The 15,518-nt window shown below is 43.7% G+C and overlaps 1 protein-coding gene across 7 annotated transcripts in view; it reads right to left on the reverse strand.

Annotated features, from left to right (window-relative positions):
- ATP2B4 (ATPase plasma membrane Ca2+ transporting 4) overlaps window positions 1-15,518 on the reverse strand; it is a 111,642-nt gene that overhangs the window by 25,839 nt on the left and 70,285 nt on the right. For all 7 annotated transcript variants that reach the window (XM_072648140.1, XM_072648144.1, XM_072648143.1 and 4 more), the window contains exons 3-11: window positions 14,680-14,877; window positions 13,830-14,090; window positions 12,777-12,902; window positions 11,806-11,931; window positions 10,265-10,300; window positions 8,491-8,643; window positions 4,044-4,258; window positions 3,437-3,679; window positions 2,387-2,628 (exon numbers count right to left, since the gene is read on the reverse strand). In XM_072648140.1, coding sequence (XP_072504241.1) covers window positions 2,387-2,628; window positions 3,437-3,679; window positions 4,044-4,258; window positions 8,491-8,643; window positions 10,265-10,300; window positions 11,806-11,931; window positions 12,777-12,902; window positions 13,830-14,090; window positions 14,680-14,877 — 1,600 coding nt within the window. The remainder of the gene's footprint in view (window positions 1-2,386; window positions 2,629-3,436; window positions 3,680-4,043; window positions 4,259-8,490; window positions 8,644-10,264; window positions 10,301-11,805; window positions 11,932-12,776; window positions 12,903-13,829; window positions 14,091-14,679; window positions 14,878-15,518) is intronic.

The raw sequence follows: 15,518 nt of genomic DNA on the forward strand, positions 1-15,518 counted from the left end.
GTATCATGAGAATAAAGACGTGATTTTTTTCTCATCCAAGTTCATGGATCTCATGGATCCCCTGAAATTTATCCGTGGATCCCCTTGCGGGGGCTCTGTGGACCCCAAGTCAAGAGTTTCCCTACTCTACAGCCTCTAATCAGATAGAAGCTGTCTGGGTAATAAACCATAAACCTATGGTTGTGTGAGTCACAGAGGTGAATATCCTTCTCTGTGTGTGTGTGTGTTCTTCCATGTCTGTCTCTATTAAAGACAATTTCTTTGAATTCATTTGTTGTTTTGAAGCCTTGGTTCCATTTCTGATTAGATAAATCCCCAGGAAGTTGGCTATACTAACTAATTTGCTGCTGGTGCTACAGTTACACAATTAGTCTTTAAAGATCTCCTTTTGGGTTGGTTGCTTTATGAAATGGGTGCAACAAATGTTCACAGAATCATGAAGTATCAGGGCTGGAAGCGACCACAGAGTGCAATACCCCATTTTATAGATGAGGAGACTGAGGTCTGGAGAGACAAGTGACTTGCCCAATGTTCCACAGGTATAGGTCGCAGAGCTTGGCTCTGAACACCTAGGAGCTAAACTCTAGTATTCAGACCCCCAATCCTGGATTCTTTAAGCTTTCTAAGATGACTTTCCTCAATATTTTGAATGCCTCTAGGCTCCCCCACTCCATCTCTCCCCCTTCTCCACAGGACTCTGGAGTGGCTCAGAATGTTTTTCTAGCCTGAGCTATGTAGTTAGGAAGAGAAACATGTCACCCAGGAGAAAAAAAGAAGTTACAATGAGTTCCAGAAAATGCTTCTTAGAGGTTTGGGCTGATGTCTACTCTTTTTCTTCTCTTTTTGTATCAAAGAAGAGAGCTATGTTGGTGTTCTGGAAAGAACTCTGGTCTTGAACTCAGATCTAAATGCCAGACTTTGACATTGATTAGCTTGACACCAACCTCTGGGTCTCAGTTTCTAAATATGTAAAATAGAATAATACTGTTATCTACTTACCTAACAGGGTTATTCTATAGAAACTCCTTTGTGAGTCTTTAAGCAATATATAAAAGTGAGGTCTTTCTCTTTTTTGGGGGGAGTGGGATAAGAAGAGGATCCAGACTTGTGATTTTGTTGTCATAGGACACTTCGGGATCTAGATATTCCCTCCCCAATACAGACTAGCAACCCGTTTTCTATAAAGTTTTAAAGAGTCATTATTATGGGGTGCTTTCTTGTGGTCATCTTTGCTATCCTTCTGTAGTCCATGCTCTAAACTGGAGCAGAAGGACTGAGATAGGCTAGGACAGAAAAGAACATTCCTGATATTCACTCAAGTAGATAGTATTTTTAATAACAATGGTCATTAGGATAGATTCCTATCTATTTTGTGGGAGTGGGACCAAGGAGAATTTCCCTCAGTGATTAAGCTTTTCTTAACAATGAAAGGGAAGAGAATTCCTTTAAACTGTTGGTCCATAAACTTGGATGGGGGAAAATAGAATTGATTTCCTTTGGAATTCTCTGTATTTTATGATTCAAGAACATAATTATAACAAGAAGTTCACAGGCTTCATCAGACTGCCAAAGGGATATTGACACCCAAAAGCGTCAAGAACCCCTGGTTTAATTCCTATCTTTCTTCTTTTTAATACTTGATTTTTAAATTATAAAATTCACAACCATGAAATAAAAGGTGTGTGTGTGTGTGTGTGTGTGTGTGTGTGTGTGTACATACACACGTGCACACCTACACACATGATGTTGGTTTACACTCAGGTTCCACCAACTGCTGGTCAGTTTTCCCACCATTTTGTAGTGATTAGTAAATCCAGTTCCAGCTGTTGAAGTCTTTGGACCTGTTGAACACTGGGACACGAGACAGTTCCTGCTTTATGTAATAAATCATTGCACAGACCTCTAAGCAAAGAGATCTTTTATGTACAGTGAATTTGTTGGAGGATGTGGCAAAGGGAGGGAAGAAGGCAAGAAGGAGACTTGAAGCCCATGGAGGCAAGTGGCCTAGACACAAGTCAAGGACATGAGGAGACCTGGGACAGAGAAAAAAGAGCAAGAGGAGGAACATGGCGGCTGGAGCCAGCATGTGGGAATTTGGCTAGAGGAGTTCCTGTTTTTCAAACTCTTGCATATTATCTTGCTTTCTTTTTCTATGTCCTGATGGGGGTGGAGGGTTGGGTTGTGAGAGGAGGGGGGAACAGTAGAGAGGACTCTGTTCATTGAACAGATAAATCTAGAGAGGTAGAGTGACTTGAACGTGACCACACGCTCCTTTGGCATGGAGAGAGTCAGGGCAGGGACTGCAGATGCCCAAAGGCTGGGACAAAGCTCTGTGGAAGGTTTGCTGGAGGTAGGGCCTTTTGAAGTGGGCTATGGGATGGCTCACTTATTCAGGAGCATCTCTGCGGCCCCCTTGCTGTACATTCGAAAAGTCCCATTTGGGTTCTGGATAACCGTGCTCATTGATTTGCGTGAAGAATTGAAGGTGTAGACTTTGTAGAATTTCTCCTCTGGCACCTCATTCCTTATTGCCTGGTAGTCGTGGTTCAAATCTGTGACAAAGCCCAGTAAACCACACTCTGTCTTGTTGCCCACCTGCCGAGGAAGCCCTCCTTCCTTCTCTGGAGGCTGAAAAAGATAACATGGAGGCTGAACAAGAAACCCCAAACCAAGGGGGCCAAAGAGGGAGTGGGGAAAAGGCAGCCAAAGGTCCCTGGAATGATTGTGACTTTCCTAGCAGACCAGTTGGCTGGTCACATCCTGTTTTGAAAGTAGTGAGAGATGGGGAGCAAGAAGTGCCAATAGATTGCCTGGCTTCCTCTGGAAAAGGTCACACCCTCCCTTTTCTTTGGGTAAAGGTGAGTATCTATTGTCTGCTAGTGAGACTTTCTCTGCTAGAAGTGCAAGCATCTCTTGCCTAAAAGGTTTCTTCCGTTTGGGAACTGATAGGTGCCTAAAGGGCCCATGACTCCCCTCATACAACCTATTTCCTAATCTCATTCTATAAGTCTTCACATGGTATGCACAGGAGTGATACATTGGAGTTTTTTAATTAATTAATTAATTTTTAGTTTTCAACATTCATTTCCACAAGATTTTGAGTTCCAAATTTTTTCCTCATCTCTCCACTCCCCCCATATGGCATGTATTCTATTTACCCGTTCCCCCAGTCTGTCCTCCCTTTTATCACCACCCCAACCCCTTCTCCCTTACTTTCTTGTAGGGCAATAAAGATTTCTATAAGGGCTGATATATTGTACTGCAAGGGGAAAGAATGTTGGATTTGGAATCAGAGGACCTGTGTTTGAATTCTGATTCTGCTACTTACTAGAAAGGTGACCTCAGGCATGTCATTTAATTTCTTCCTTGTTTGCCCAGGGATTTACAGATTCCCTTCTCTTATACACTCAAGACCTAGAGTCAGGGGAGAGCATACCAAGATCTTGGATGTGTAGGCACTGTTGATGGAGATGTCATTGACAATGAGGTCAAGGGTATTGGGTGCAATGGCATCTGGGCTGGGGACTTCCTTGAAGTGAGTGTTTCCTATGAAGGCCTGCACCACTGTCATGCGGTTCAAAGTCAGCGTGCCTGTTTTGTCTGAGCAGATGGCTGTCGCATTCCCCATAGTCTCACAGGCATCCAGATGACGCACAAGGTTATTATCCTTCATCATTTTCTGCCAGAAGAAGAGAATTGTGAGAATTGATAGGACTTCTCTAAGTAAAGAAATTGGGAGACATGCCTTCCCTTTCAAACCTTATCCCTCTCCTATTCTCTAACCTCTTCCTCTGAATAAAAAAAAATCCAAGAGGAATTTTGTAAGTTCTATTAAAAATGAAAGACTTTTGGGACATTGAAATGATGACCAAATAGGATAGGAGTCCTCTCTATCATGGATGCTGTATTTCATCTAATACTCTGAGGGAAAGTGAGGTAGGCATGTTCTCAGCCTGAGGGAACACAAGCCATCCCTTGAGCTGATTCATGCTGTTAGAACCTTTCCTTCCCCTCAGGAAGGAAGTATGAAGACCCGACTTCACCTTGACAGAGTAGGCCAGTGAGATGGTAACAGCCAAGGGCAACCCTTCTGGTACAGCCACTACAAGTACAGTGATGCCGATGATGAAGAACTTGACAAAGTACTGTATGTAGATGGGGATGCACTCCATTTTCAAACTCTGACCTTGCACTCCAAATGTGTTGATCACAAAGGACAGTATCAAGACGAGAACTGTGAGAGCAGACATGAAAAGACCTGTCCAGGGAATACAAGCAACGTTAGGCTGTAATCAGAGAGCTGTACTGGGGAACTGAGGGACCCTGAACTGGGAGATTCAAAATTTTCTTCTTTTGAAAACTGCCTAAAACTCCTTTCATTCACTTTGTAATGCAGTAATCTCTCTAGCCCCTCCCTTGGACATATCACTCTATGGAGGCTGTTTTCCCTATTTCTGCGTGTTATAGGTGGCTCATCCATTAGAATTAGTCCCTAGAAAGCAAAGACTAGTAGCTAGTACAGTGCTCTGAATACTGTAGGCTTTGTATTAACGGTTGCTGAATAAGGAGAAGAACCTAATTCCTTACCCATAGTATGCCCCTTAATTTATGATTTGTTTATGGGTACTCATCATAAACCTAACTTGCTTAGATAGAGCTAATCTAGTTCTATGTCTCTAGACAGGACAATAGCTAACTATGGCTTACTTAGCCCTAGCTTTCCTCCAACAGGGATTATGGATGGAAGAGTAAAATCCAAGATGGAATTACCGAAGAAATTTTAAGCAGGTGTCTTAAGCAGGCCAGGAGGAGCTTAGAAAAAAAAAGGTAGCTATTTTTTATATGATAATTGGTCCTTTAAGTGATTCTATGGGAAGTTGTATATGGTATCAGTAAGGCAGAATGAATTCTAAAGCTCAGGTATAGAGGAAAGGGATTTTGTGTTTGTCCTTTGATGCCAAAGAAGACCATGCCATGAGAGAAATGATGACATGATGTGCACTTGACTTTGTTTTGAGTGAAGGAGGGCTGTGCAGGTCACCAGCCTCACTTCTGCTCCAGAGCCATCTGAATCCAGTGACCAGATATGTATCAGGATGACTGGAGATGACCAGGATGCACGGGGAGACCTTGGGCTCTTTAGGCCAAGGTCTTTGCAGGGACTCACTTAGGGTGAGGCAACGCCCATTCGTTGAATAGGCTTGTTTAAGAAGTAGCCAGGGCATGGCCCCTTTAACGAGGCCAAGAAAAAGAAAGACATCAGGCTGGGTAGGAAACAGCAACAGTTACTATTGATAATCACTCTAAAGCCAGGAGGGTCCAGAGGAGACCTTAGGCAGGACCCCATTGGTGTCCCAGCTTCAGAGTGCAGTAGGAAGGGATATGGGCTGGTAAAAAGCCCTTAAAAGTATCGATTTAATGTTTTATACTTAGGTTAACTCAAAAGGAACAATGAAATCTGTATCCCTAGCACCTAGCATAGTGCCCTGCACAGAGGAGGACTTTGATAAAAGCTGGGATGGGAAACTGACTATGAATTATATACAGATGTTAAATTCATACCAACAATTTTTGTTCAACAAGCATTTATTAAATAGATACCTACTCTGCACTATTAGGTATTGAGGATACAAAAATAAAAGTGAGATGCAGTTTCCCTCATTCTACTGTAAAGATGGGGGCATTGTTGTTATTCAGTCATAACCAACTCTTCTTGAACCCATTTGGGGTTTTCTTGGAAAAGATACTGGAGTGGTTTGCATTTCATTTTCCAGATCATTTTACACATAAGGAAACTGAGGCAAACAGAGGGTAAGTGACTTGCCCAGGGTCACACAGCTAGTAAGTGTTTGAGGCTGGATTTGAACTTAGGAAGATGTCTTCCTGACTTCAGGCCCAGCACTTCTATCCACTGAGTCATCTAGTTGTCCCCACCCCAAAACAGGGAGGTATGGATAGCTATTATGTTGATGACATAGTCATGATCAAGACCCCAAAGGGTATAAATGTTAGAGTGACCACAGTATGGATTTAAGAAGCTGGAATGTAATCAGGATAAACACAAAAAGTCTTACATCTGAGTTTAAGAAAAACAAATCCAGCTTGGTGAGGTTATCTAAAACCATGCCATATATAATGATCAGCTGCAGGAATAACTCTGTCTAACATGCAGAAAAAAAGACTGGCAGGGAGAAGCATAGACCTCACCCTAGAATGTGGAACTTGCAACTTTGGGTAGAAGCTAGAGGCGAGCAGATTTTGACTCAATAGACTAGAGCTCTATAAAAGTGAAATGGGTCACGTTGGGAGGTGATGAGTTCCATATTACAATAAGATTCTCAATTGCCACCTGCATGATCACTTGTTGAGGATGTCATAGATGTGATTCTGTTGAAGTAGAGACTGGACTAGATGTTTAAGGTCAATCAGTCACCAAACATTTGTTAACATGGCGTCAGGAAGACCTGAGTTCAAGTCCAACCTACCTGTGTGACCCTGGGCAAGTCACTACATCTCTCAGTCTCTCAGTTGCCTCATCTGTAAACATGGGGATAATAACAGCATCTGCTTCCCACAGTCATTGTGAGGACTGAGTGAAGCATTTTAAAAGCACTTTGCAAGCCTTCCAATGTTATTTAAGACTAACTTTTATTACTATTAATAAGAACAATAATAAAAAGATAATTTTCAGAGGAGGCATTAGTAGCTGGGAGAACAGGAAAGATGTCAGTCGTGTGGAAAGGGGTCCCTGAACTAAGGCTCTGTAGAAACTAGGAATTCTAAGAGGTAGAGGTGAGGAGGGAGTGCTTTCCAAGCCAGTGCCAAGGCTTAGAAATAGAGTCCTTCTATCTCTTCAGTTTTGTTGTCTCTGACTGCACTGGATGAGGTAGAGAAAGGAATATGGGGGTAGCTAGGTAGCGCAGTGGATAGAGCACCAAGCCTGGAGTCAGGAGGACCTGTGTTCAAATCCAGCCTCAGACACAACACTTATTAGCTATGAGACCCTGAGCAAGTCACCCAACTCCAATTGCCTTGTAAAAAAAAAGGATAAGTATGGTGTATAGTCTGAGGACAGAAGGAAGTACTTATTAAATGCCTACTATGTGCATTGTGCTAAGAGCTTTACAAATCCTATCTCATTTGATCCTCACAACAACCCTGAGAGGTAGGTACAATTATTATGCACATTTGACAGGTGAGGAAGGTGGGGCAGACAGAGGTTAAATCATTTGTGTAGCGTCACTCAGCTGGGAAGTATCTGAGGCTAGATTTGAACTTCAGTGTTCCCAGTGCTCTGCCCACTGCACTACCTAAGCTCCCCTTAGGCAGAGAGAAAAGTGAGAGGAAAAGTCAGAAATCTAGGGTCAGGACTTTGAAGGAGAAATGTCCTTCCTTCTGATATACAGGGAGGCCACAGCAGAAAGTCAACCAAGGTAATGGACAGTCAGCTGGAGAAACCTTCTGCTTGAGTACCATCCCAAATTCTATTGCAGACAATTTATTTGGTAAAAAATATCTCCTAGAAATCTCTCTCCAAGAGGTGGACGTTACCTTTCCCCAAATTCTCAGTTCCGCTCATGTTCCTGGGACTTTACCCATTGCATCTATCTGTGTGAGCATGAGGACTGATATTCTGGGAAAGGAGGTATTTTTTTTTCCTTGTTGAGTGGAAACTCTCATTTTTATTCATTATTTATTGTATTTTATTCATTATAGATTTTGAAATAAATATGCTTTATGTTCAAAAAAAGAAATCTCTTTCCAAGTACTCTGTTATCTTCCTTCCTTCATGTTCATGTAATAATCAAAAGGGTCAAATCTGCTGATTCTTCACAGTATTTGCTAAGTGAAGAGTGAACCTTATTTTCAGGGATTTTACAAGCTTGATCCAATGATACTGACAAGATAGAAGCAGTATTGTAAAAACTTCCTGTTAACCTAAATTCCTCTGGCTTCAGCTCACAATGGGGGAGACATTTCCTAACACATAGTATTAACACATATGTAATATAGATATATACACTCAGTACATAACACATAGATATTTCCTAACACATGCAGAATGGGCTGCTTTGGGACATAGTGACTTCTCTATCACATTGGAATGTCAAGTCAAGGCTGGATAATTACTGGTGGTTCCATTAACCTTCTTCGGGCTGCAGTTCTGTAAACTGTGAACTTTAACTTTTCTTCACAGGTCACATTCTTTAGCTCTCAAGTTTGGCTCTAAGGACTCAGATGCACTCCAGAGTCTTCCTTAGTGGTGACAATTCCACCTCAGAGGAAGTGATGTCAGTTCAAAAGGGAACTGGTGGTAAAGGAGCTCATGGCCTTGTTCACACTAGACATTCAGGCTTCTGGTTTGCATTGGCCTGTCTGTGGTACGTGAGTGGGGAGAGTGGTAGAAGAGAGCCTCATGGGATTCCCTACTATTTTTCCTTTTCTCACCTTTCCGCCCCAGTTGGCACCTAGCCAGCTCTACCTACTCACCGGCTTTCCCAATCTGCACAGCCAAGCGTGTCAGCTTGCCCTGTAGCACTGACTTTTCTTTAGGTCCTTTCTTCTTCTTCTTTTCCTCCTCCTCTGCCCCATCTTGGCTCTTGAGGGGCTGGATCTCTATAGGCACCCCATCTTTGGTCTTAGCTGGAGCACACATAAATAGCAGGTGAACCAGAGGCTCAGGAGTGCAGATGACTAAACAGGTTAAAACTAGGAAATCAAGATGCCCTTCTGCCTGTTTATTTGAAGCACAGCTTGGTGTTGGACAGCCAGCACCATTTCTGTGACTTTCATTAATACTCTAAGCCCAGCCTGTCCCATCCCATCTGAAGGCTGGGAGTTTGAATTCAGCCCACAGGGATTTTTGATTGGATCCTTTGAAGCAAGACACAGGGCAGGATCTAAGTTTCCCCTGCTGTCTGCCTCTCATCACTAGCTCAACATCCAGAACTGGATTTATTGGAGCATGTTACTCTATTAAATTTGGATATATATATACATATATTTTACACACACTAATGTAACATAAAATTCCAAATCATCCTTCCAAGAAGTCAGTGTTTGGGATGGATAAACTCTGGAAATACAGAATATGGCTGAGATAGTAGGCAGCAGGCAAACATGCCAAGGACATTGGAATTTGGATTCTGTTTTGAAATGCCTCCCTCCCTCTCCAAATACATGATATCATTAAAAAAAAAAAACCAAGAAAAATCATAAAATTGGGCATCTCCAGCCCCTTCTAATATAAGTTGGGGCTGGGAGGGCTTGGTTAGCAGCCAAGGAAAGAGGAGGGAAGGGAGACATGGAAGGACCACTGGAGCCAAGTCCCTTACAAGGTAGTTGGTATGAGGGTTCCACTGGAAAAGTGTATAAGGGGGAGAAAGAGAGAGAAAAATACATGCAGACTATCTGTTTTATTCATATTTTAAAATAAGTCTAAAAATAAAGATAATCATTTCCTTTGAGCAGCCCTGGTTCTCTAACAAAATGACAGCTTTACTTTTAGAGAACAATGTCATCTGGGCTGGAAAAGAAGGGATCTTTGTGAACTGTCTTGTCTTCCAGTGGAACCATCCTTGGATCCCTCCCTCTCTTCTGCTCCCATGCCTATGTACATGGTGTCCCTTGGAAGAGGCTGATTCTGCCATCAGATGTAGACAGGACAGAGAAAGAACGAAAACACAGCCACAAGAAAGAAAACATCAGATCGAGAGGAGACAAACAAACTGGGGAAAGAAGGAGAGAACGAGAGATGGGGGAGAGATGTGCAAAGACGTGGCTCTCCATATACCGACACCTGGGAAGAACAGTGGGGAGGGCAGCCCAGATCAGGCGAGAATATGGACAAATCCAGGCCAGGAGAAGAGGAGGAGGGTGTAGTGAATACACTGTCCTCTCCTGGGAATGGAGCAAATCAGGCTGTAGAGCACAAAACGCCCAGTATCAAACTCGGGAAAAGGCCATTTCTGCCAGGGTAGTCAAAGAGATCAGTTTCTTGGACTAAAACAGATCAGTCTCCCACAGTATTCCAGAAACAACTTAGGTCTGAGCCTCCCTAAATGGACAGCAGAGGGTGCTATGGCCTCAGCCCAGATTGGGAAGGGGAAGGGGGACCAAAAGGTCTTAGTCGCTGCACCCTCCAGATACCTCTACCAGCTCAGTAAAGAACAGACTCATGGGAAGGAAGGAGGAAGAATGATGGATAGCCTGGGAGGTCTGGTTTAGGGGGAAGTGGGTGAAAGGTGAGGGGGGAGAAGGTTACCTTTGTTGCGATTTTCAGGGGCTCCTTGTTTTTTACCTGTTTAAATAAGAAAGAAAAAAAGGGGGAGGTGGAGACTCTTTGATGTGTCATTGAGGGACCAAAAGTGTCCTTAATATGGGGAAGGCTCTGCCCAGGCCCAGGAGCACAGCAAGGGGCTGGACAGAATATCCTTCTCCGGATTATCAGTGTTGGGGAAGGGAGCAGGGAGGCTGCAGGAAAAGAAACACACTACCCACACTTATCTTTAGTGGGATCCCTGGGATACTGAGCAGGCATGTGTGACCTTGCATGTGCTCGTGCATGCACGCATGCACACACACACACCCTCAGCCAATCCCTCTTCATTAATACGGCTATTGGCAATAAGGGATTCCTGACATTCAAGTAGAAGGGCAGAACTGGCAAGCAGGCACCATCCCCTCACATCTCCAAAGGGATAAAATATTTCTGAGTTGGACCAAATGACCTTGGAGGCCTTTCTAACTCAGGTTTTATTCTATGATTTGGCTTGATTGTTATGACAGGAATCTTTGCTCAGGCCCATGAATTCCTGTTTCCTTGCTCAACTGTAGGTGCCATCAGAAGAAAACCCATTGAATTTTGAGACACATCCCAGACAGTATGAAAATGGCTACCACAGTGTTAGGCTGTTTCCCCTTCACATCCAGACTCTAAAATTTCCTGTCCAAAAACAACCAGAAATGGCCCTGGAACTCCAGACCCTCTAATACCATACCAACCTGAAACCTCTCTCTGTCTCTCTCTGTCTCTCTGTCTCTCTGTCTCTCTGTCTCTCTGTCTCTGTCTCTCTGTCTCTCTCTCTCTCTCTCTCTCTCTCTCCCCCTGGTCTCTAGGCAATACATTCAGTATGAATGAGATTTCTAAAAGAGGCATGTGAAATTTGGTTTCAGTGCATTTTGAAATCCCCTTCCCCTCCCTGACTTTTTCCCCTTTGGAGTTCAGTGAATGCCAGAGAGAGAAGTGGCTCTTGCTCTATGGATAAAGACTATGTTGCTTTGGTTCCCTGCTTCTGATCTGTCCCGAGAGCCTAGCACACTTCGGTGCAGGCAGTTCCTTTTTCCCAAGTTTTCCCTAGGCCTGGACAGTTTATGCTGAGGCCTGGACAGGGAAAAGGGACAAAGGCAAAGGGGAAAAGAAAGCAGGCAGCTGAGGCCAGAGCCCCCAACCAACTTCGAGCCTGGTAACTTTAAGAACCTATCATCTCTACCCACCTGTATGGGAAACCAAGGCCACCGAGCAACCCCTTTGGAAGAAAACCTGTGGGCATGATCTAGTTTTCATGACTGTTCCCTAGGGAGTGAGAGATGGCTGTACCAAAACAGTTTCTTCTCTGCTTTTCCAAAGGGTTTAGATGATCTGTCAACCTTATTTCAATAAATCCTTGTCCAGGGGATGCCCCTTGGACTCCAGCTGTCTTACAGGAGGACAGTCTTCAAGTTGCTTGACTCATCTCACCAGAATTCCCCAGTCCATCTAGGGAAGAGGTAACAAGGGGATTGGGGGACCTGAGTGGGGCTTACCGGTTTTTTCCTTCTTCAACTCATCGCTCTCTGATGCCCCCAAAAGGGTGAAAATGATTCCAGTTTGGGAATGCACACCCACTGCAGTCACTAGCATCCGACCAGACCCTTCCATTACATGGGTCCCTGGAAAGAGTAGGAAAAGGTGCTATTTCTGTACCCCCAGCCTTGCTCTGGGTAGCAATCTAACATTGAGATTTCACAGGACCCAGTTCCCTTAGAGGACAAAAATAAGCTAATCCCAGGGTCCATCTTTGGGCTCCACAAGAATCTTTTTAGAAAGTACTCAAGTCCATCTTAGGACTAGCTAAGAGAAGAGGAGAGCCAGCTCAGTCCCTTCATCTTATGAAGGAGGGATCTGGAGTGCAGCGAAATCATGTGACTTGCCAATCTTTACATGGGCAGTAAGCAGCAGAAGTGGGTTCTGAACCCAAGCAGTCTGCCTTCAGAGGGAGCGTTTTTTCCATTGATTCTTCAGGAGACTACTTGGTAAGGATATTGTAGAAGGGAGCAGTCTACAGGGCAGCAGGTAGGAGAGATGACTAGATACCCTCTGCATACCCTTTGTAACTGAATCAAAGAAACCCTATCTAAGCTGCTGGATTTACTGAGATCAAAAGCAGAGCAATGGATAGAGCACTGGGCCTGAGGTCAGGAAGACCTAAGTTCAAATCCAGCGTCAGACACTTACTAGCTGTGTGACCCTGGGCAAGTCCTTTAACCACTGTCTGCCTCAGTTTCCTCATCTGCAAAATGGGGATAATAATAGAGCCTATCTCCCAGAGTTGTTGTTGTCAGGATAAAATGACACACAGACAGTGCTATGTAAATATTAGCTAATAGCTATTATTATAAAGCCATTTGTGTGGCAATATTATAGCAATCCAAAGAAAAGGTAGAATTAGGCTAAGGGGGACATCATCTGGAATAAGGAAGAATGAGGAGGATGGGTGGAAAAGCCAAAGATTCACCTGAAAGTAGCATGGGGTCTCTGTCTACATTCTTCTTGACATGGTCAGACTCTCCCGTTAGGGTACTCTCATCGATTTTCAGATCATTCCCTTGGATCAGAATTCCATCTGCAGGCAACAGGTCACCTGGAGAAAAAGAGGGAGGAGAAGAAAACGGAGGACAATTGTAAAAAGAGAATGTGGGACACCATGATCTTATTCTACTCTAGTGCTCCTCCCATGGAGGTTCCCCAAAGGGCATTAGACAAACAGGTACCACAGAGAAACAGGTACCATGTGGATTGATGAAGTCCTTGCAAAATATGGGACAACCTCCAAAGTCTGAGGGTATTACTATTCCTGATGACTCCGCAACTAGGACCCAGAAAAACATGCTGCTTATTCCATAGAGCAGAAAGGTTGTATTAAGTTGCACCATTGTAGGGTCTCAGACTATTCTTTTCCTTAAGGACTTACAACTTACCTAAACTGGAACCCAGAAGCTGATAATGAAGAATATAATCTACCAGCTCCCTTCAATAGTTCTTAGACCCCTCCTCATACTAGAAAACCAAGGATGGAATTATTTTGCCCACCAAGCAATGAAACAGAAAAGGCACAACAGGAATGCGGGATGGAGAAGAGCAGTAGCATGACCAGGGTGAGGTGACCTATATAACTAGGGTGAAGACATTAAAACGGTACTGACAATACTGTCAGTGTGTCACTCAAACAATTGAACCTAGGACCTAGATTACAAAAATAAAATTTTAGTGATTAAGATAATTTTACTAATTAAAATAGAAAGCTGCCACATGCTGGCTTCATCAACCTTGGTGTTTCACTCCAAGTAAGGTTTGGATTCACCCTATTCCATCCTGCTTCTTTCCCCCCGCTCCAAACTCTCCAATTGTGGCAACCTCCTCAGACAGTATCCTTGCAGTATCCCAGGATTTCTACCTGTTTTCCCAATTGAAATGGGGTACAAAAATTACTAGTGTTGGCTAGGGAGAATAAAAACCTATTCACAAAGTAGATAGACTGGGAGGGGTACCTACAGCATGGGATCCTCACCATATTTGATCTGGGCTACATCTCCCACCACAATCTCAAACACAGGCAATTGGATAATCTGGCCCTGGCGGATAACAGTGAACTTCTGTTCCTGCTCAATTCGGGTCTGTAGGCCCCGGAACTGCTTCTCTTTGCTCCAGTCATTGAAGGCCGTCACCAACACCACAACGATGACCGAAAATAGGATAGCTGCCCCTTCGATCCAGCCAGTTTCTGCCTCCCCTTCATCCGTTGCACCAATTTTGGATTGCCCACACTCCACTTCATAAGGAGAAAGAAAAAGAAAAGGGTGTCACTTTGTTGGGAAGGTAAGTGGAGTTAATGCTTTCATTATCCCTCTCTGAAAGAGGTGGGGTAGGACAGGCTGGAAGAAGGTTGGTTTAGGTATCCTCTTATCACCTGCACCACCACAGTATTAACCTGAAAGGAGCCAGAGATTCAATAGTGCAGACTGTGTGCCTATAAATATGACAGGCAAGTAACATGTAAATAACCACCTGAGTCCAAAGGGGTAAGACTACTTCTGTCCAACAGATTGAGCAACTTCCCATAATGCCAAGCACTTGGGCTTGCACTTTGAGGAGCAGGGCTTGGAGGGACTGGCAATATTCTATTTGTCACTAGGCGTGAAGGATGAGACAGAGGGAAGAATGCTATGGTAGAAATGGACCTCACTAAGTACTGGACAAAATGTCCAAATGCAGTCTGAATTAATTAGCCCTGTTCTTCAACTAATCATTCTGGGTAGATGGGGAAAAAACATCTAAGTTGAGGCAGTTTATCAATAACCAATATTAAATGCCTACTGCTAGAACTCAACTAGGATCTTGCCCAGTTCTAAGACACTCACTGTCACTGTTGTCCCCAGGAGGTCGGTAGAAGGACAGACCCAGGGAGATGATTGCTGCAACCTCCAGGATGATGAGTGTGACATCTTGTAGGGCCTCCCACACTAACTCCAAAAAGGTCTTGGCCTTTTTAGGGGGGATGAAGTTTACTCCAAACACATGCTTACGTCTCTCCAGATCTGCAGGGTTCCCAGACAGTCCTGAGAGAGAGGAAAGGAGGTAGTGAAAGAAGAAATAAAGATGTTAGAAGGAACTTTAAGAAAACAAAAGGCTCTACCCTTCTCCAAATAACCCCAAACTACTTCTCTTCCATGACCTATACAAGTTACAAATCCTCTGGGTTAAAAGATTCTTCAAGAAGTCAGCTCATTTATACCCTATTTTCACCCAGGCAAAGGTGCCAAGAATAGACAAGGCCTATTCTTCTTGGCTTGGATAGCATAAACTTAAAACTAATAATGTCTTATGAGTTTTATTAGCACTTTCCAAAGTTATAGTTCCAAACTGAGAGGCACGGCAGCATCATGAAAAACTTGCCTCAGAGTCAAAAGTCTTTGGGTTCAGTCCCAAGTCTGTCCCATTCTGGCCATGTGACCCTAAACAAAATATTTACCTTCAGTGCTTCCAGACAACTCTTTTGGACCAAGTTGCTGAGCAAGGGCTGATCTGTATTGGTAGAAGGTGCTTACTTAATCAATGAAGTCACAGTTCAAAAACAAATGATCATTTGGCTTCATCTTCTCACATGTCCTCCCTGACTAACAACTCTTAACAGCCACCCAAAAGTCACAAGAAGCAGGGGGTACAAGGCACAGGAGGATATTAGATCTTCTGGCACCTC

The sequence above is a fragment of the Notamacropus eugenii genome, chromosome 2 (assembly GCF_028372415.1).
Source record: "Notamacropus eugenii isolate mMacEug1 chromosome 2, mMacEug1.pri_v2, whole genome shotgun sequence".
Classification (NCBI taxonomy): Eukaryota; Metazoa; Chordata; class Mammalia; order Diprotodontia; family Macropodidae; genus Notamacropus; species Notamacropus eugenii.